The sequence below is a fragment of the Mustela nivalis genome, assembly GCF_964662115.1.
Source record: "Mustela nivalis genome assembly, chromosome: 6".
NCBI lineage: Eukaryota > Metazoa > Chordata > Mammalia > Carnivora > Mustelidae > Mustela > Mustela nivalis.
The window spans coordinates 78,217,070-78,238,395 of NC_139025.1; the positions used below are offsets into that span (position 1 = coordinate 78,217,070).

The 21,326-nt window shown below is 38.0% G+C and overlaps 1 protein-coding gene and 1 long non-coding RNA gene across 2 annotated transcripts in view; one reads left to right on the forward strand and one right to left on the reverse strand.

Annotated features, from left to right (window-relative positions):
* Positions 1–8,219: 8,219 nt before the first annotated feature.
* Positions 8,220–9,405, reverse strand: LOC309867191. Its single transcript, XR_014313034.1, has 2 exons — positions 8,840–9,405; positions 8,220–8,459 (listed from the first exon to the last, which is right to left on the reverse strand). It is a non-coding gene; the product is annotated as an uncharacterized lncRNA (long non-coding RNA).
* SECISBP2L (SECIS binding protein 2 like) overlaps positions 9,386–21,326 on the forward strand; it is a 56,797-nt gene continuing 44,856 nt past the window's right edge. The window contains exons 1-2 of the mRNA XM_082735652.1: positions 9,386–9,674; positions 18,951–19,129. Of these exons, the coding sequence (XP_082591778.1) occupies positions 9,651–9,674; positions 18,951–19,129 (203 nt within the window). The 5' untranslated portion in view covers positions 9,386–9,650. The remainder of the gene's footprint in view (positions 9,675–18,950; positions 19,130–21,326) is intronic.

The window sequence follows — 21,326 nt, forward strand, 5'->3', positions numbered from 1 at the left end:
CCGAGTCAAGGGGAAGTGTCAGAGATTTATTGTTTTCACTATCATAAGATAGTGTCCTCCAATAAAGATTGAGATTGGGAATAGTTAATGAAAATAATCCGAAGGACATCATAATAAATCTGGGAAGTTATTTCCTGTTTTTAGCTGGCTGAGGCTGAAGACCTGACTGCCATAAAAATGCATGTCATGTCTAACTTTTTACCCGACTCTCAGAGTTGATTTGTGCAATAAAATCATTTCTCCTCGGGGCACCTGGGTGGCTCAGTGGGTTAAGCCGCTGCCTTCGGCTCAGGTCATGATCTCAGGGTCCTGGGATCAAGCCCCGCATCGGGCTCTCTGCTCAGCAGGGAGCCTGCTTCCTCCTCTCTCTCTCTCTCTGCCTGCCTCTCCGACTACTTGTAATTTCTCTCTGTCAAATAAATAAATAAATAAAAATCTTAAAAAAAAAAAATCATTTCTCCTCAAGTCACTCTTAACTAAACTAGATTATCTACAAGGCAGTTCATAGTTGTGGATCTTTGGCATGATGGGTCTCCTCACCTGAGAGTTAATTTTGGGTGTTATCATCTGTTTTTATTTGACTCATGTGCAACCTGTATTCTTGCTGGAGCTAGGGGATTTGCTATTTAAATCTATCATTTAATTACCTCTCCTCTTCTGATAAATGTCTGAGTCAGTAACAAGGGAAGCTCATTGGTTCATTCAACAAACACTGTTGAGTAACACAGTTCTCAAGGAGTGTACGCTCCAAGAAAGGAAATAATTATATAAATAATTAGACATAGTACACAAATAATTTAAGGCAGGATGTGGCACAATAAGCCGGAGGAATTTTGAGGAGGATCCTTTTCATCCAGGAAGGGGAGGAAATGAGTTTCAAGATGAGAAGGGCATGCTAAATAGGGAGAACCATGTGAGCAAAGTCAGAGAGCACAGAAGGTATTCGGAGGAGGCAGTGAGCTATCAGTGAAGTTTTTAGACTGAGTAAAGCACCTGCTTAGCACGTTTATTTGGAATAGCAACAGTAATTATCGTGGGGTTGCTATGAGCTAGGCAGTGTTCCAAGCACTGGGACTACCCAGCAGTGGACAAAACAATCAAAGAAAATCCCTGTCCTCACAGAGCTTACGTTCTAGTGGAAAATGATGGTCAATAAACAATCAAAACAAATAAAACACGCAATGCTTCAGATAGTGATAAATACTATGGGGCAAAAGGAGGAAGGAAGAAGGGATTGCGTGCATGCATGATGTGTTAAAGTGGGCGGTAAGGGAAGGCTTCACTCAAAAGTTAACACTCCAGGGGCACCTGGGTGGCTCAGGGGGTTAAAGTCTCTGCCTTCGGCTTGGGTTATGATCCCAGGGTCCTGGATCGAGCCCCACATCGGGCTCTCTGCTGGGCGGGGAGCCTTCTTCCTCCTCTGTCTCTCTGCCTGTCTTTCCGCCTACTTGTAATCTTTCCGCCTACTTGTAATCTCTGTCTGTCAAATGAATAAATAAAATCTTAAAAAAAAAAAAAGTTAACACTCCAGCAAAAGCCTGAAGAGAGGGCTTGAGCAGTAACTAGGAGTAGAGTCCCAGGCCTGGGATTCAGCAGCAAGGACAATGGGAATGTGTTTGTTATGTTATGGGAACAAAAAGGAGGCTAGAGCCGAAGGAGTAAGGGTGAAGAGGAGGAAATGAGGCCAGAGGTGGGGTCCTGATCTTGAGGCCTCATTCGCTACTCTAAGAATTTTGGCTTTACTCTGAGATGGAAAGCTCCACAGGAAAGTTTGAACAGAGAAGGGGTACAATCTGACTTAAATTTTTTTGGTGACTCTGGCTGGGATAATTTGCTCCAGAGACCCTGATTCAGTCAGTCTATGAAGAGGCCTGAGCATTTCAGTTTTAAACGTGCTCTAGAGAAATGCCTGGGTGGCTCTGTCACTGGAACATCTGACTCTTGATCTCAGGTCTTGGTCTCAGGGCTGTGAGTTCAAACCCCATGCCAGGTTTGGAATCTACTTAAACAAAACAAAATAAAATAAAACAGTAAAGTAAAATAAAATGCAGGTGCTCTAGAATGAGATCCACTCCTTTAGAGTCTGTAATGTGTTCACACATGCATTACCTTAATTTGAATCTCTCAACAGTCCTGTGCAATGTGTAGATGAGGAAACTGAGGCTCAGAGAGGCTTTAAGTGACTTTCAAGGACACACAGCTTCTCAGGTGTAGAGTTAAGATTTAACCCAAGTTGTTGATTCTTAATCTGGCACTCATCTTTCTGTCATACCATTAATATTATCAACGGGACCTTTCTTCCCTATCAGTGGGCCACTAATATGTAAGAATTTGGTTGGGTTTACCTCTTACGCTGAAAACATGTAAGTATTACCTGTAGTAATTTTTAGTTAATACTACGTTTATGCAGCTTTGATCCTATGGTCTATCTCCTTAACCACTTTCCTGCCATTAGAGCATGTTACTCTTCTGCAAAAAAGTGAGCTATATACTCAACTTCCCCTGTGTTCTGGCCTTGCTTTTCGGTCAAAATCTGCTTTTCAGCTTCACCATCATTGCCATTGCTATAGTCACTATGAAACACAGTATGGAGGTTCCTCAAAAAATTAAAAATAGGACTACCACATGATCCAGCAATCCCACTTCTGGATATTCATCAAAAAGAAATGAAATCATTATCTTGAAAAAAACAGCTAAACCCCCATATTCATTCATCGCAGCATTATTTACAATAGCCAAGACATGGAAACAACCTAAGTGTCCACTGACAGATGAATGGATTCATAGGATGTGAGATATCTAGATCTAGATACTTAATTCAATATTATTCAGTCATTTAAAAAAAGGAACTTCTGCTATTTGCAGTAACACTGGTGGACTTTTAATGCATTATGCCAAATGAAATAAGTCAAACAGAGAAAGACAAATACCATATGATTTCAATTATATGTGGAATCTAATAAAAACCCAAACTTCTAGATACAAAGATCAGATTGGTGGTTGCCAAAGGTAGAGGGAGGGGGATGGGCAAAATGGGTAAAGGGGGCCAAAGGTACGAACTTTCCATTATATGGTAAGTCCTGCAGAATGTCAGATATAGCCTGATGAGTTTAGTTAATAATACTGTATCATATATTTGAAAATTGTTTCTCTTCATAAGAAAAAAGTCTGTAACTGCATGGTGAAAAATCTTAACTTATTGTGGTAAACATTTCACCATATATTTTACATGTATTACAATATATCAAATCATTATGTTGTGCAACTTAAACTATTACAATGTTTTATGTCAATTATATATTACTTTTAAAAATAATTGTTAGTCCCTATTTCAGTTTCTGGCAACCCCAAACTTAATATGGCCATCCATCAAGTGACCTCAATGGTAAGTATCATATCTAATCAACATAACATATAAGTTATAAGAACATGGTATGCCAGTCAGAGTTATTGTTACTATATGAATATACACGTTCAGATATAGGTAAGCATTTTGGATGCAATCCTTATGTTGAAATTCTATTAATAGTTTAAATACAGAGTTTAAATTGCAGTATAATAATGGTGGTTGTGAAAGTTAATTTTATATAAAAAGATCATTGAGAGCTTTGAAGGAATTAAGTAGGGAGGTAATTGAAAGTTAATACAATATTTAGAAAGGTCGGCTAGATAAGTTTAGGAAGAAAATTGTCCCTTTGAGCCAAAAATATACATACAACTTAAAAATGGAAGGCAGGCCGAAATAAACTATGAGAAATTAAAAATCTAAATGAGAGTAAAATCTTCTTCAATCAGAGCACAAGCCTCACTTTCTAGAGGGCTTCCATGACTTTGAATTATCTCTATTGGCTGATTCTAGTCCAGGAGTTAAAGTAGATAAAACTCTACCTTAGTTCCTATTAAAAAAGAAAAAAAAAACCTTAATAACAGGTGGCAACATCACTATTAGGAGTACTCTATACCAGGATAGCTAGCCAAAAAATATCTTGTTCCTTATCTGAATTTAACTGAGGCTTTAAGTGAGTTCTTACTTAAAATAGGTGTGCAATGCTGTGACTGCAGAAACATGTAGGAACTGTAATGCTGAAAAGTTGTGGCTGTATCTTTCCAAACTTCTAAAGTTTGACCATAACACTTTAAGTAATAAAATTGTAATAGTTCAATTTTTATTAAAGATTTCATTTCTTTCTTTTTTTTTAAATTTTATTTATTTATTTGGCAGAGAGAGAAATCACAAGTAGGCAGAGAAAGAGGGGGAAGCAGGTTTCCTGCTGAGCAGAGAGCCTGATGTGGGGCTTGATCCCAGGACCCTGAGATCATGACCTGAGCTGAAGGCAGAGGCTTTAACCCACTGAGTCACCCAGGGACCCCAAGATTTCATTTATTTCTAAGAGAGAGAGAGAGGGAGCACACAAGCAGGGAGAGATGCAGGCAGAGGGAGAAGCAGGTTCTCTGCTAAGCAAGGAGCCTGATCGGGGGACTCTATCCCCGGATTCTGGGATCGTGACTTGAGCTGAAGGCAGACGCTTAACTGACTGAGCCACCCAGGTGTCCCTCAATTCTTAAATAACCATAAATAAATAACCATTCAGATTAATACTTCCAGAAAGAAAGTATTAATTTTAATATTTGACCTTTAGCATTGACCCAAAATGTGAATTGGCTGCACCCCTTTAAAATCCTCCAGATTGCTTCTGAAATTAAAATTACCTCAGCCTATAAATTCCTACATGGTCTGGCTTGGCTCTCTAGACTTCTGTTCAGTCCATTGTTCATACCACTCTTCCCCTCCCACCATTCTCTACTCACAACTGTCTCCTCCGTTTTGTAACTCTGATGACAAGGTTTTCCCCTATGGGGCCATTTGTAGTCTGCAGTCTGTAGTCTGTAGTCTGCAATAACATGTTTTATTTCCTTCACAGCATTCATCTCTACATGAAATTTTTTTTTTAAAGATTTTATTTATTTATCAGAGAGAGAGAGGGAGAGAGAGCGAGCACAGGCAGACAGAATGGCAGGCAGAGGCAGAGGGGGAAGCAGGCTCCCTGCCGAGCAAGGAGCCCGATGTGGGACTCGATCCCAGGACGCCGGGATCATGACCTGAGCCTAAGGCAGCTGCTTAACCAACTGAGCCACCCAGGCGTCCCTGAAATTATCTTTTTTATATGCTCATTGTCTATCACCCAGACTAAACTGTAAATTCCACAAGAGTGATTTTGTTCATTGCTGCATTGTCACTACCTAGACCGGTGCCTTGCATAAAATATGTGCTAAAAAATATTTGTTAAATCAATGAATATGTAACATGACATCCAATAAGGATGCTGTCTGTTTTGAAAGTGCCCAAAGGACAATAGGTTAGGAGCCAAGTACCTCCATATCCTTAAGCCAGATGTTAGTCCAACATACAAAATATGCTAAGAAATTGAGGCTTAGCATTATTCATCATTCATGCCCAGCCCAGAGAGCATGGAGGTGGGGTGGGGGACTGATGACTCAGGAAAAGTGTCGCTTTGGAGACATTTGATACTTACCCACTCCACCCACGGGAAGAAAAAAGAGATGCTTCCCCTAATCTCAAGCTATGTAAGAGGAGCTTTCAGGGAAACACTCGGAGAACTTGATACATGTCGCCTGGAATTGGGGGTAGTACAAGGACCTGAAATCTGATACTTTTTCCTAAGAAAACCAAAGGCAGACTAGAGGGAGACAGAGAGCCCTGGAAACAAGCCACACTTTCGACAATTTTCCCAGGAGAAAGGGTACTGATGTAAGCAATTTACTTTGTTACACACCAAAAATAAGATGAATTAATGGACTTATGGCGGGATGGATGGGTAGAGAGATAAGTGATAAGAGTGTAGCAAACAAAAATGTTTCCAGGGATGGTGGGAGAGAATTATACTTGAAGCCAGTTTAAAACAGAGTCCGGCTAAATGAGTACCTTGCTGAACCCCCCAGGGATCAAGCAGCAGGCTAAACCCAAAAAAATCCCAAGAGCTAAGGCTAGGGTTGTAAGTGGTTGCCTAGAAGTGACTTTGCGCATGTCCTGTAACTGAGACATCTGAGAAGCTCTACTACCCTCCCCTGCACAATATAAACCTGAAGGAACTGGAAAGCTTAATCAGGGAGTAGTTAAGGTGGAGGAAGTGGAGATGTAAATGGTAGAAAACTAAATAAAAGTGGCCCGTACCACATAACTCACTGTAGTCCAGAAGCAGGACTGGGCTTGGGAAAAGGCAAAGCTTTAACTTGGAATGAAGTTTGTGTGGATTTCACGAAAAAGTATCCAGGGCAGAATGAAGAGCAGTCCTCAGAAAATCTTAAGACTTAGTGGAGCAAAACTGAAAGAATTTTGTGGTCCTACCCTACTGAATCCTGCTTATTCTAAGTAATGTATATGTCTAATAAAACCCAACCCTGAATGAAAAAATCCTGATTTAATATCGTAGCACATGTTCATTTATTCAACAAATATCTATTGAGCACCTGCTATGTGGCAGGCACTGGTACAGGTAGTAAGGATGCAGCAGTGAATAACACAAATATTTGATTTTTAAAGTTTTATTTAAAAAAACGTTTTAAAGATTTTATTTATTTATTTGACATAGAGATCATAAGTAGGGAGAGAGGCAGAGAGAGAGGCGGAAGCAGGATCCCTGCTGAGCAGAGAGCCCAATGCAGGGCTTGATCCCAGGACCCAGAGATCATGACCTGAGCTGAAGGCAGAGGCTTAACCCACTGAGCCACCCAGGCACTCTGTGAATTTTAAAGTTTTTAAAAGCCACTGGAGTTCTTGGTAACATTCCATATCTTGATAGAGATTTGGGTTATGTAAGAACAGGAATTTCTTAAAATTGGAGTTCAATATTTATAGTTTTTTCTTCTGATACAAAATTTATATGTGATGACATGCATAGCTCTTAAATTATGTTTGTTGAGTTTTGACAAGTGCATGATCATCACAGCTCTGTCTCCTTCCATGTCAGCAGATAATCTTGGCCTCCTACTTCCCCAAGAAAATAGAAGCCATAGTCAGGAATTCCTTCAACTTATAAATGTATCTGCAGTCATGTCTACCCTTTATTCCTTTCCTTCCATTATTATGGACAACATGGACCTCCTTCCATCTAAGGCTAATTTCTTTTGGTTTTGCTTTGTCAGAGGCCTTGCTCTATTGGATTATCCCTCTCATCCTCAACTCTCATTCCAAGGAATGAGCTTGTTTAAGTACTAATGCCGGATTCTTGTATCCCAGAGTCCTCACATTAGCTATTTTTTTGGAACCACTTGCTTACTTCTTTTCTTTAACTCCTACTCACCCTTCAGGTCTTCGCTTAGATGCCATTTACTTACATATGACTTTCCTGACCTTCAATCCCACACCATGGTAGAACCTACTGAACTTCTTTTTTCATGACCTGGAACTTACCTGTAGTTACTTGTTCTATGTATGTCTTGCCCAGAAGACAAACGTGGTTTCTGCTCTCACAGTGTCTTGTTAATTGCTATACCTGCAGTATTTAGCATAGCACCTGGCACATTATATATCTGTTGCTTCATGTAATGATTAATTAAAATTCAACCATATCATCCATACAGAGTAGCATTTTTAAAAGTCTTTTTTTCTTCATATAATTTAATTTTTTATTCAAATTTCTATGTACTCTTCTAGGATTGTGTTAAACAAGAATGGCATTGTGACATTAGTTCATATAATTTCTTACAATTCTATATTTTAAAATTTAAATGAATATCTTCTACAAAGAAGATTCTCAATGAGAATGATTTCATAGTCATAAAAATCCTATAATAGGGAAAGATCCTTAGGCTCTATTTCAATTTTCTCAGATTACTCCTTAGAAGCAGGAAGGAAAACGAGCACGGTGGTATTTTTATGCCTATATTGGTACTGCATTATTATCATCTTTTTACTTGGATCTGGGTGTCTTATGGCTAGAGATCACCAGTGGGGAGACATTCTGAAAATTCAGAATTCTTTTTATCTTACAATTATGAAGAAGGATGATCATCTGTTAGTTTACATAACGACTTCCTATAAATAGCTTAGCTTTTCTATGCAAACCTAAATTTATTCTGCATTGATAGACAGTAGGGGCTACATTACATGAATTCTTCATGTATGTAACATTCAGACATACGTGTACAATTTAAGCACATATATACACATGCACACATATGCACATTACAACATAAAATTTGAGAATAAAAATATTTTATTTAGTTCGAGCTAAATAAATGAAAGATCTTTGTGTATAAATATGAATTTTCTCCTTATAAACAGTTTCTGCTGCCAGCCTTGAGGTAAGTCTTTCTTGTTGACCCAATATAGAGTTCCTTTTACCAGGTCAAAGTACAGTATCAACGTCAGTACAGTTAGAAGCTTCACAGACCAGCCTCTTCTTGGAATTGTATCCAAACAAAACCAGAATAACAACCTAGACCAAAAGAAAAGGCAATTTAAGTCTTTACTGATGTCTTCTGAAGCATGACAAAGCAAACTGCTTAAAAGTCTCTTTCCCAGCTGTAAATCTCCTTTCCAGTCCCTCAAACAGGAGCCACCTCCTCTCCCTTTCCTTCAGTTAAGTAGAATTTAGCTTATAAAGCTTTTTATTTTTCTTCCTCATCCTGGAGCTGACCAGCAAGGAAGAACTATTCCGGGAAGAGGTACCTGTTGGAAGGTTTGTCGGAGGAGATGCCCAGAGGGAATCAGCCATGCTTACGAAGTGCCCAGTCTTTCCTCCAGGAGCTAATGAGCTGGAGATGAAAGGAACAATCAATAACCACAGGGAGAAAAGCAACATAGCAGAGTACCTACCTACTTGTTGGTTGGTGTGATACAGACTCAGTAAAATTAGGGTTTCTGAGATAGGCGAGATCAGCCTGGAGGTGAGGGTGGAGGTGAGCGTGGGCCTGGACAAACGAATTACCTAATCAATAAGCATTCGTGGACCCCCCTCACTTAGTTTTTCTCCAGTGACCCCTCTGTGGTATTTTCCCTTATGGTCATGACTTCTTTTAGCTGGATAACATAAGGAAGCATCGCTATGTACAGTGGGCAGCTAAAAGCTCTTCCTACATTACTAAGAGGTGGTTCGGAATAATGAAGTAGTCTCTGGGGTCCCTGAAGGTTGGAACCCAGGTGTTCTGGGTCCCAAGCGGCCGGACACTCCTCCAGTTTAACAGTCCAGGACAGTTAAGTCCGGCTCAAAGCGCAGAGTGGTCTGGGGCACCTGCTTACAGGAATCTCCACTTGGCCTCAGCCTCCAGGTCAGCCAGCCGAGGCTCCGGCTACCACCTGCTCAGGATTTCTGCGGTCACGCCACTTCTCGACCCCTCCCACCATTCCCTTCCGCGAGCCGCCATTTTCAATTACGCCTGCCCCCTCTTTGGGGCCTCCTAGGCTTCCGTCCCAGATGATCCCTCCCCGAGGCTGCCACCGCCTCCTCCTTCTCCCGGAGCTGGAGCCACCCCCTCGGCCAGTGGCGTAGCCAGAGTCTGTGTCAGGGCCAGCCAGATAGGGGCGGAGGTCCTGAGCCCTGTCTCGACTCGAGCGGGGGGCCATGGAGAAAGCGGCCCGAGGCGCTTTCCACACCGACTAACGCAGGCCCGTTGCGGCTGCAGGCGCCATGGACCGAGCCCCCGCTGACCAGGTACGTGAGCTCGGGCTGGGCCGGCCGGGCCGGGTGCTGGGGGGGGGGGGTCGCCGCTTCCTCCGGAGCAGGCCCTGGTCCCTGAGCGTGGGCCTGGACCGCCGGGGCCCTGGGGTTCCTGCGGGAGCCGACTCCCCTTGCCTGAGAGCCTGGCGGCGCCCCACTCCTGCATTGTTTCAATTGCTGCCTCGGGGATGGGGGCTTTTCCAGCTCTGGTTACTCCCTCCTCCGGACTGGGGACTCGTTTTGGCCCCTCCTCGGTGGTTTGGTGTTAGGGGCCGGAGGACTCCCAAGTTGTCAGTGCTCGCCTGAGAGGAGGGTTTATAACTTCCACCGAGTACCCCCACCCCCCCGTTTTTAGTTCTGGAATGTGTTTTCAAGGTGGCAAGGCTTTCGAAGGCTTCTCACCCAGTAAGACTGTCACAGAATGTGTGGAAACTACAGATGCAGGGGGATATGGGCTTTTGGGATCAACGTTCCGTTGAGCAGGTCATTGTTTTTCGCAGTGGTTTTAGAGAGGTGTTTCCTTTAAGGTATGAAATTCTATGGTTTTTCCCCTGCTTTTCGGTCCATTTTGCAAAAATCAGTATTTTTTTTAAAACTGAGGTTATATTTTAAGAATGTTGGATCTGAATTATGAATTCATTTCCGAGGCCGTTTTCATATTCACAGAGTAGTGCCATTAGTATTCTGTTTTGGTTTTAATTGTATTAAATTCTTGATTATCCATGCGAGTAGTTGCTGGGAGGCAGGGATGATGAAAATGTAAATAATCCAAAATAAGCGGTCTCCTCCCTCTTCCCCCGCCCCCCGCAAAGTGTTAGTATTTTCCGTCCTTGAGACCTCTGTGAAACTTAAAATTTGATGAAATCGAAGTTTATTCACTATGCATTCTCTTCAGTTGAAGGCTTTGCCCAGTGTTGAGGGAGGCAAATAGATGGAGAAAAAGACTAGCGATTTGCCTAATTATTTTACAAATAGATAATTAGTATCTGAGGAAATGAGACAAGATTTCCAGATTTCAGTATATATGTAGCCAGTCAAAGGCAATTTTGATTTTGAAATCTGGCTCTTTTAGCAGACAGATTCCTAGTTGTGTATATTTGGTTTTGTTTTGTTTTGTTTTTACAAAAGCTTTGACTAAAAATATTAGGAGAATATGAATTTGAAAACAGAGATGAGTTTTATGAGATAACATGTAGATTTACCAAAGCAAAATTGATTGGAGTCTCTTAGCTTTCTAGTGACCCGGAGTATCCTATATACAGCCTATATCTAACTTAATGAAAAATATTTTTTAAGGCATCTATCAGAAGTGCTTTTAATATCAAAGCCTGACAATTGAATAGGAAATTTTCTTAAACAATTTTCTTGTATGTGTGTCACTAATGAAAAGGTTAAAAAACTCTTTGGTTCTTCATCATGATGCCAAAACTGTAAGCAGTAATGCTACCATATGTATACTTATGGTTCCTTTCATCTTACAGGAAATATAATTAACTATTTAGCATAGCTATTTATGTGTGGTTATCTTAACAGCAACTGCTGTGAGCAAATTATTGAAACTAGAGAACCTATTCCTCTTTCATCCTACATCTTTCCAAAGTCCACAACCTATTAAAACCTTGTAGAAATGTAAGGATTAGAGAGAAATCATGAATGTAGGTTTCCGTTGAAGAATTTCTTCCCCTTTTCACTCTAGTACCTCCTGCCTCTTCCTCAGCCTAACCTTAAGTAAGAGAATAATTCTAACTACCCTCTCTTCCCACTTGCTACACACTCACAGGAAACCTAGATACAGAAAAGGGATGCTGCTTTGCCTTGTTCAGGCTGTAGGCAGTTAATTCAGGGGTTGATGGATGACCTGGAAGGAGTGTGCTTCATTTTATATTAGCATTTTTCTGGGGCAAGACTCCATTATTTTCATCATATTCTCAAAAGAATCTTATCACCGAAAAAAGGCTGAGAACTATTTTAATGATAGATTAGGGGCTAGAACTGAGCTTTCTCCACTTTGTGAAGTTCTTCATTGTTTCCATTATACCATAGAGTAATGTAATGACTTCTAGGTTTTTTGGAATGTACTTTTATATTTTTACTAACGAAGTGAATTGAGATAGGTAGAAGTCACTAAAAGTGTATGTGATATGTGTATTTCCATTTTCCAAAATATTTGTTTTTCATTTTAAACCACTGTTCATTTATATTCAGAATTTTGGGGGAATGCCTGCAGCATTAAAACTCACTCATATCATTGCAGTGATTAGCAATTTATAGAAATTTGATTTCTTAAAAAATAGTACTACATACAAACTATGCATTTCACGTTAACCTAATTGAAATCCTTGGGGTATTACACAAGAATAACTTAAACAAACAAACCTGAGTGTGTTTTGCCTGAAGGTATTCATAGTGCTCTTAAAAAAAAAAAATCTTTGATCAAAAGATAAATTATATATATGTTGATCAAGTTTATAAAAAGTAAGTCACTGGGAATACATCCTGGATAATATAATTGCAATAGGGACTGTTGGAAAGAATGTTATATCCAAAAGAGGATCTCAGAAGTATTTTTTTTAGCAATAAATCAAAACATGTAATTTAATTGCTAGAGTTAGATGGTCTAAGAACAGTTATTACTTGGTATAATGCCTTTTTTTTCTTTTTTGCCCTTGATGGGCAAAATGTTGGTGTAAAGGGATGTGAAAAATAAATCACAGAGTTTATTTGTTTATAAAGGCTTAATGTTTCTGTTTTTAAGAAGTTTAAGGCCATATTTTGAGATTTTTTAAAAAAATGAACAATGGCCTTAGAAGTGACAAAACACTTGAAGTTTATAGTGTCTTTTGTATTATCAAATAATTTCAATGTTGGCTTAATTTTTAGTACATTAACATCAGATAAGTTCATTTAAAGGTTGTATTTATTTATTTCTTGGAGAGAGAGAGCACACACGAGAGAGAGCGCACAAGCAGTGGGAGCAGCAGGCCAGCAGGCAGAGGGAGAAGCTGGATGTGGTACTTGATCCAGGGACTCTGGGATCATGACCTGAGCCAAAGGCAGATGCTTAACCAACTGAGCCACCCAGGCACCCCTACATAAGTTCTTGGCATCAGGGAAATATAAATCAAAACCATGGTGTGATACCACCTTACACTATTCAGAATTGCTAAAATTAACAAATCAGTAAAGTACAGATGTTGGCAAGGATGTGGAGAAAGGTGAACCCTCCTACACTCTTGGTGGGAATGCAAGCTGGTGCAGCCTCTTTGGAAAACAGTATGGAGGTTCCTCAAAAAGCTGAAAATAGAGCTACCCTACAACCCAGCAACTGCACTATTGGATTTTAAACCAAAGATGCAAATGTAGTGATCCAAAGGGGCCTTGCACCCCAGTGTTTATAGCAGCAATGTCCACAGTAGCCAAACCGAAAAGAGCCCAGTGACAGATGAATGGATAAAGAAGTTGTGTACACACACACAAACCTCCCCCACACACATTGGAATATTACACAGCCATCAAAAATGAAAGCTTGCCATTTGCAGTGACATGGGTGGAACTAGAGGGTACTATGCTAAGTGAAATAAGTTAATCAGAGAAAGACAATTATCATATGACTTCACTGATACATGGAATTTAGGAAACAAAACAGAAGATCATAGGGGAAGAGAGGACAAAATAAAACAAGTCAAAACCAGAGGGGGAGACAAACCATAAGAGACTCTTAATCTTAGGAAACAGACAGGGTTGCCGGTAGGGGTGAGGGGATGGGGTAACTGGGTGATGGACATTAAGGAGGGGCATGTGATGTAATGAGCACTGGGTATTATATAAGACCAATGATTCACAGGCCTGTACCTCTGAAACCGGTAATACATTATATGTTAATTGAATTTAAACAAAAAAATGTTTATTAAAATAAATGTAATAAATTAAATTAAATAAATGTAAATTAAATAAATAAAATAAATTAAATTAAATAAATTAAATTAAATAAATTAAATAAAAAAAAGAATTTATAAAACTGTGGATCACCAGTGTCTTTAACTTTTAGAAAAGCAAACATAACAAATACACATAACCTTGTGCAGAGTGCTATTCACCAATAAAGATACAAAATCACCTGGTTTAGGGGTGCCTGGGTGGCTCAGTGGATTAAGCCGCTGCCTTCGGCTCAGGTCATGATCTCAGGGTCCTGGGATCGAGTCCCACATCGGGCTCTCTGCTCAGCAGGGAGTCTGCTTCCTCCTCTCTCTCTCTGCCTGCCTCTCTGTCTACTTGTGATTTCTCTCTGTCAATAAATAAATAAAATCTTTAAAAAAAAAAAAATTAAAAAAAAAATCACCTGGTTTATATTCTTTTTTAAAAATAACTGATAAACTTCAAATAGTATCAGCGTTGCAAACTAAATATATTCTAAATAAGTTACTATAAAACATTTATTATTCACTACTACTTGTAATTGGCCTTAATGAATATAAGTAAATGATTTATTTTAACAGGTTTAAAAAAATACTTTTATAATCAAAAGGAAAGTAAAATAACCTTTGGAAATTTAACTTTATTATTATTTTTTTAGATTTCCTTATTTGACAAGGAGAGAGTAGAGGAAGTAGGGAAGAAGGAGGGAGAGGGGAAGCAGATTCCTTGTTGAATGGGGAGCCTAATGTGGTGCTGGATCCCAGGGCCCCAAGACCACGACCTGAGCCAAAACCAAGAGTCTGACACTCAAGCAACTGAGCCACCCAGGCACCCTGACCATTGGAAATTTAAAAAGACATTTTTCCCTAAGCCCTTAATCAAGAGGAAATAAAAAATAAAAATAAAAAAGTAGAATTATGGGTTATTTAAATAGTAATACACATGAAGGGGTCCCTGGGTGGCTCAGTCATTAAACATCTGCCTTCAGCTCAGGTCATGATTAGGGATTGAGCACTGCATGGGGCTCCTTGCTCGGCGGGTAGCCTGCTTCTCCCTCTCCCATTCTGCCTGATTGTGCTCCCTCTCTCACTGTGTCTCTCTCTGTCAAATAAAATCTTTAAAAAAAAAAAAAAGTAATACATACGAAAACCTATGGGTTGTGGCTGAAGCTATACTCTGAGGCAAATGCATAGTTAGAAATGCTTTCATTATTAAATATTTTAAAAGGTAAATAAAGTGTCCGGGGTTAGAAGTTAGTAGGGAAAGCGTATCAAAGCAAGAGAGGAAAAGAAATATAAAACCAGAAATTAATAAATTAGGTAATCCAAAAACCACTGTTAAATTTAGAGAGCTGATTTTTAGAAAAGTATCATCAGGTTTTAAATAGGATTAGTAGTAGTCTGTTTTAAGAAAAGAGGAAGAGTTTTGAATAGTAAATCAAGTGGACAGTCTTAGTTAAATATTTTGTGTCTTTTTTTCTCAGTATTTTCTGAAGTCTTATAAAACCTACATATATAACTAATACAGTTGATTTGTCAAGTGTTTACTTGCCATAGAAGTCCTTCCAGTCGAAAGCAATATAGCCAGCGGGTATCTCTTAAGCATTATTCATTTTTTCCTTTGGAATACATTTATTTTTCTTGCCCATTAGATGTAAAATACCTTAATGTTTGATGTATTATATTTTTACCTTAATATAGAAAGGATGTAGAGGCTTTCCATGGTCATATTTTTTCTGTAGGTGTGTGGTACATACTGAAATTTCACTGTGGGGAGAATGCCTTATTATGTTCTACTTCAGTTTTGATTCTAAGTGGGTGTTTTTTTTCTGTTGCTTAATCTGGAAAAATTATTTGCACTCTTCTGGCGGTTCTATCCCAGAGGAGTTTAGTGTGCATTTCCTGCCATTGGGTGCTTCATAGTAATGTTTGTCCATTTTTCTTAAACCAGTCTAGTACAGCACTTTTCCCAGAACATGTACTCATTGCATATTTATTGAATTTATATAGACTTTCAGTGATCTGAGTGCATTTGTTTAATCTATTCTTTTAAAGAAGGGTTTTATATTTTCATGTTCTGATAAATTCTTGGGTTATCTAGATTATTCACATCAAAGAAGTTTTTTTATTATGATTTGTTTTAATATATGCTAATTTTTTTTTTTTTTTTTTAAGATTTCACTTATCCATTTGACAGAGATCTCAAGCAGGCAGAGAGAGTGAGAGGGAAGCAGGCTCCCCGCTGAGCAGAGAGCCCGGTGCGGGGCTTGATCCCAGGACCCTGAGATCATGACCTGAGCCGAAGGCAGTGGCCTAACCCACTAGCCACCCAGAAGCCCCTAATATATGCTAAATTTAAAAGGAATGTGAAACTGCTTATTATTTTTTTCCCATACAGTTTTTGGGATTATTATAATTTTTTCACTCATTTGTAAAATTCTGAAATAATATCTGAAAGATAAAGATAATTTTACTATATAGTTTTTTTTTTTAAAGCAAATAGTGGTACAGGAATAGTTAGACTTTGTGTAGTTTAGACTTACTTTATATTTATGTTTACTTTAAGGAGACAACTCTGCTATAAAGTTTCCTATTCCTAAAAAATAGATCTTGTCAAAAGTAGACCAAAAAATTCAAACTAAGGAATATCCTTGTATGAAATAACTAGCCCAATTTTTTTTTATAATGTTTTGTTGTCTACTATGTAGGACAACATTTGATTTCTATACTAATTTAATTAAAATATTGCCAGAACTTGTTACTTAACAATTGTCTGTGTGGGCTTTATTATGTAGAATTTTAAGAATAATTTGGGATTTAACTTTACTTTTTTAGGCCCGAGAATAGCACATGCTTCATTTTAATGTATGATACTAAAGGCCCCAAAGTCACAACAACAACTTTTAAGACCATAGAAGAGTTGTAACTGTAGGAGAAAGTTTGCCAGTCTGTTCCTACTAGTGACATCTTCTGTTTGTGCAGCTGTTGACTATAGCAGCTTCTCTTTTTTACTAAAAACAAAGGATCACTTCAGTGTTTGTGAGTTTTATTGTTGAACTCTGATATCTAGAATTGCACTTAGAATAGAAATATTACAAACTTTGATATTTAAGGGTATATAGTGTATATATGTACAGATAACAGTTATAAATTGTGTGTGATACTTTTTTGACCATGAGTTGCCTAAGTTCATAAAACTCTTACAAAGAAAAATGAAACAAAGTATAAAAACTTGTTGCAAATTTTGACTTGAGCAAGAAGTTGAATTTGTTTCCAAAGTAATTTATGAGTTGGTACTATTTGGAGAGAGGTATCATGAAACCTATTATTTTTAAATCATTTTATTTCTTGATATGAGTATTGTTTCCTTTTCATATGGAAATTTGAAGTAATCATATTCCTTGCATTTAAAAATTCCTAATGCCTTTTTTGGTTTGTTTTTTGTCCTAATGTCTTCTATACAGATCTATAAAACTGTTCAGAGAGTACTCATATGTTCGGAAAGACTTAAGATTTTTCACAGATATACTACAAATTAAATTTTCAGTATAGTTAAAATGTGATTTATGTTTTCCCTCTTTTTATGCCTATGCATGAACTATAAAAGCAGGTTTCCCTTATCTGTGCATTATTGTTGAAAATCAACCTTTCCCCCTAATTTCCTCCTGGGGAAGCATTTATTAGATTAATATTTTATACCTTACACAAATGATTTTTGAGTTCTGTTGACTATCACGGTGAAAATTACGGATTTAGGCTATTAGCATTTGAAGGAGTTTTTGCCTTCAAGGTTGAAATTCAAGAAGCCAGCTTCAGGTCACAGATACTGTATTAGTAAATGCAAGTACTATCTCTCTTTCATATTTGGTTAATAGTATAAAAGTACATTTCAAAGTTTAATCAGGTAGGAAGGATATTGAATTAATACTGCTATAAATAGTTCAGATTTCTTCTCTTCCCACTTCTTTGTAAGTATTCTGAATATTTCCGGGGGCTCTTTATAGAGAATAATTTATCTGAGTAAAGGCTATTTATTGAGCATATCAAGTCTTTAGATTTTATCTTCAGATTTTGGTGCATTTGTTACTGATTACTTTTGTGAGAAACATGCCTGATACTTATTCTGGGAACTCTGCCTTGCTCAGAACTTCCAATAAATGCCATCCTACTGGGTTTGTTGGGCAAAAGTTCTAGTTAGGACTATTGCTTTGAGGTAATTGATTTGAAAGATTGAAACATTGGATTGCATTTCGTTTACTCTTTTCTGAAAGAAGTGTGTAATATCTTTTTAGATTGTGGTGTTTATGTGGTTTTATACATTCTACCTTTGCAGAATGTGCCCGTAATTTTTTTTGTTATTAAATTTCAAGAATTTGTTATTAAAAACATAAGGAAAACTGCATTAAAACAGTGTATAGCTGAATGAATTATAAGGTGAATTCCTTGTAATTATCACCCAAGTTAAGATACAGAACATTGTCAGGCCCTCATAATCTTTTTAGATGCCCTCCTTGTGATCACAACTCTTTCACATGAGTAATTTCATATGAGTAATTCCTATCCTGACTTTTATCCCAGATCTTTATTTTTCTTTATAGTTTCATCACCCACATATGAATCCTAAAATACTTTAGTTTTTTAAATATATCTTTTAAACTTCTGTAGATTTTTTTTGTGAGAAAAGATACTAAATACTAAAATGGGAGTACATATTCTGGATTACTTTAGTTTACTCAAGTTGTCTACTGGGAAACTGAAGTACTCATTTTTTTTTTTTTTACTAGTTAGTGAACCAGAAGTTTCTTGCTCATATTGTTAGGTATTTTTTTTCATTAGTCTTGGACACTTTCCTTCCTTATAATTAAACTATACTTACCTAATTTCCTGAAATGGATAGAAATAGACTGTTTTTTAGACTAGTCAAATAAATATAAAGTGATTATCCTTCAGAACTCTGTTTAATGACTTTCCCTCCTAACAAAATTAGTTAAAAGCATTGTTTGTCTGAAGAGCTAGATTTCTTACTACCAGCTTTATTTTTGGACTCAAGTCTACTTCCTTGTACTCTTGATTGTTTTAACAGCTTTGGTTATGTAAGAAATGATTTCATTAAAATGCAGTAACTTTAAAAAATGCAATAACTTTTGATAAACCTTTCCCTCTTTTATTTGATGGCTTTGCCTTAATAATCGTATTTAGTTATTTTAATTTGACATTGCTGTTCTTTTGGATGTTTTCTAATACTAAGGATATCTAATTACTATGTGTAAGCCCTGTCTTTTCCATTGTTAAACTGTGGATCTGTATTAAGTTTTTTGCTACTTTATTAAATGTGTGGTTTACTTTCTCTTTGAAGAATGTCAAGCTGTCAGCTGAGGTAGAGCCATTTATTCCCCAGAAGAAGAATCCTGATACATTTATGATCCCGATGGCACTCCCAAATGATAATGGAAATGTTTCTGGTGTAGAACCAACTCCAATTCCCAGCTACCTGATTACTTGTTATCCATTTGTGCAGGAAAACCAGTCCAATAGGTAATTTGTTTATTATTATTTTCTTTTTTGTAGGGGGTGGGTAAGGAACAGAAATTGGCAAGACATACTTCTTCATTTTTTCCTTTTGTAACTTTTTCTTTTTTCAGGTTTATTTTATTATTATTATTATTATTATTATTATCTCTACAGCCAACATGGGGCTTCAGTTTGCAAGCTTGAGATTAAGAGTCCCATGGTCCACCAACTGAGCCAGCCAGGCAGCCCTCCATTTTAAACATTAAACATTAGCCATTTCCCTTTTTTTAAGAGAAGTAAATAAAACCAAATGAAGCAGAAATTTTAATTGTTAACATGGTTTATTTTCTCATTCTTTCTAAGAGGAAAAGTTTTTGGACTCCTACAGTAAGTCATTAAAATTACTTTGAAATAAGTTGATACAAAGGGAGGAATGAATATTCAGAAAGTGGTGAATGGAAACCCCTTTTTAAGTTTAGGTATTTAATCATAATTTCCAGGACAGTTGGGCATAAGAATAAAATACCAAGGGATATGGGACGTCTGGGTGGCTCAGTTGGTTAAGTGGCTGCCTTCGGCTCAGGTCATGATCCCAGCGTCCTGGGATCGAGTCCCATATCCGGCTCCTTGCTTGGTGGGGAGCCTGCTTCTCCCTCTGCCTCTGCCTGCCACTCTGTCTGCCTGTGCTTGCTCTCGCTTCTCTCTCTATAAATAAATAAATAAATAAAATCTAAAAAAAAAAAATACCAAGGGATAGTCCTTAACATTGAAATGTTTATGGTTAACATATATTTCTGGACTCTGATTCTAGTTTAAATTTAGCCTCTGTGCTATAGTCACAGGGTGATTTAGCAAAATGCTTGCAGTTCAGATAATATGTGAAGTGGTGGTTAGGGTGTAACTTGTGATAGTCATGATAGCCTTTTTAATGCTGCTTAGACTATCTGAGTGATTAGTGCTTTGTTAGTGTAATTCATGTTACTACTATATTAAAGTATTTTTTTTAATGTGCTGTATAAAGTACTTTCAGCCTTTCACAAGTAATATACATAGAAAATACTTCTCTAGCATCTTGGATAAATGGCTGAGACAGCTGAGCTCTAGCCTCTGCCCAGCCCCCCAAAAGCAAAGGCAGTCAGTATTTCTGCACCCCTGTATAAAGCCATGGTGTGGTACACTAGTGTGCCAAGGCACATTCTTTCAGATATTCTCGATGTAAGAGATATGAGACCGTGAAGCTGCTGTATGAAATATGAACTATTCAGGTTAATAATTTCTAAAACCCTGTAGTTTTCAGGATTGGACAAAGAGTAAGGGATCCTTCTCAGTCGAAGTTCGCATAATGTCAAAAAATTTTGACCTATATGGGGCTATGTTTAAAGCAACTTAAAACTAAATTTAATAATACTATTATTTTTGTATTTGACAAAATGGCCCAGTATAAAGTACAATTAATTTTTCTTTTTTTAAAAATATTTTATTTATTTATTTAACAGAGAAAGAGAGAGAGAGAGAGAGATAACAAGCAGGCAGAGAGGAAGGCAGAGAGAGGGGAAAGCAAGGCTCCCTGCTAAACAGAGAGACTGATGTGGGGCTCCATCCCAGGACCCTGAGATCATGATCTGAGCTGAAGGCAGAGGCTTAACCCTCTGGCGCCCCTCAATTAATTTTTCTTACCATACTAAATAATCTTTGAGAATTCATGAGTAAACCAGCCAGTGGATTAAAATTATTTTTTTAAATTATGACAGTGAACATTTTTCCATTGTGCTTTGCTGTGGGATTAGTGAGGAAAAGCTCAATGCTCCAGCTCCCCATGGCCCCTCATTCTTCAGCAGCAGCCTTTTGTAAGGACTGCTGAGACAGGAAGAGTCTTGCTGATGCTGCATAGGAATTGCACTAGGAAAGGCTCTAATGCTAGAGATAGGATGGTAATGTTAGGCTTGCCTCTTCTCTTCTTGACTTGGAACCTGCTTCCATTGTCAAGGAGGGGAGCCAGGAAAAGAGCTTGACTTGGCCAGATGGTTCCTGGAGTACAGGAGAGGAGTAGGAGGCCCTGGGACTGAACTGAAAAATGAGAAGTGGAAGAATCAAATCACCCATTGTAATGGTCACCTTACACAGTGTTCACATTACTCTTCTTTTTGCAGAGGCCATCACAGTGGTTAGCATTGGATGGGGACTTAGGATTCCTTTGTTTACAGATCCAGCAGCTAGGGGT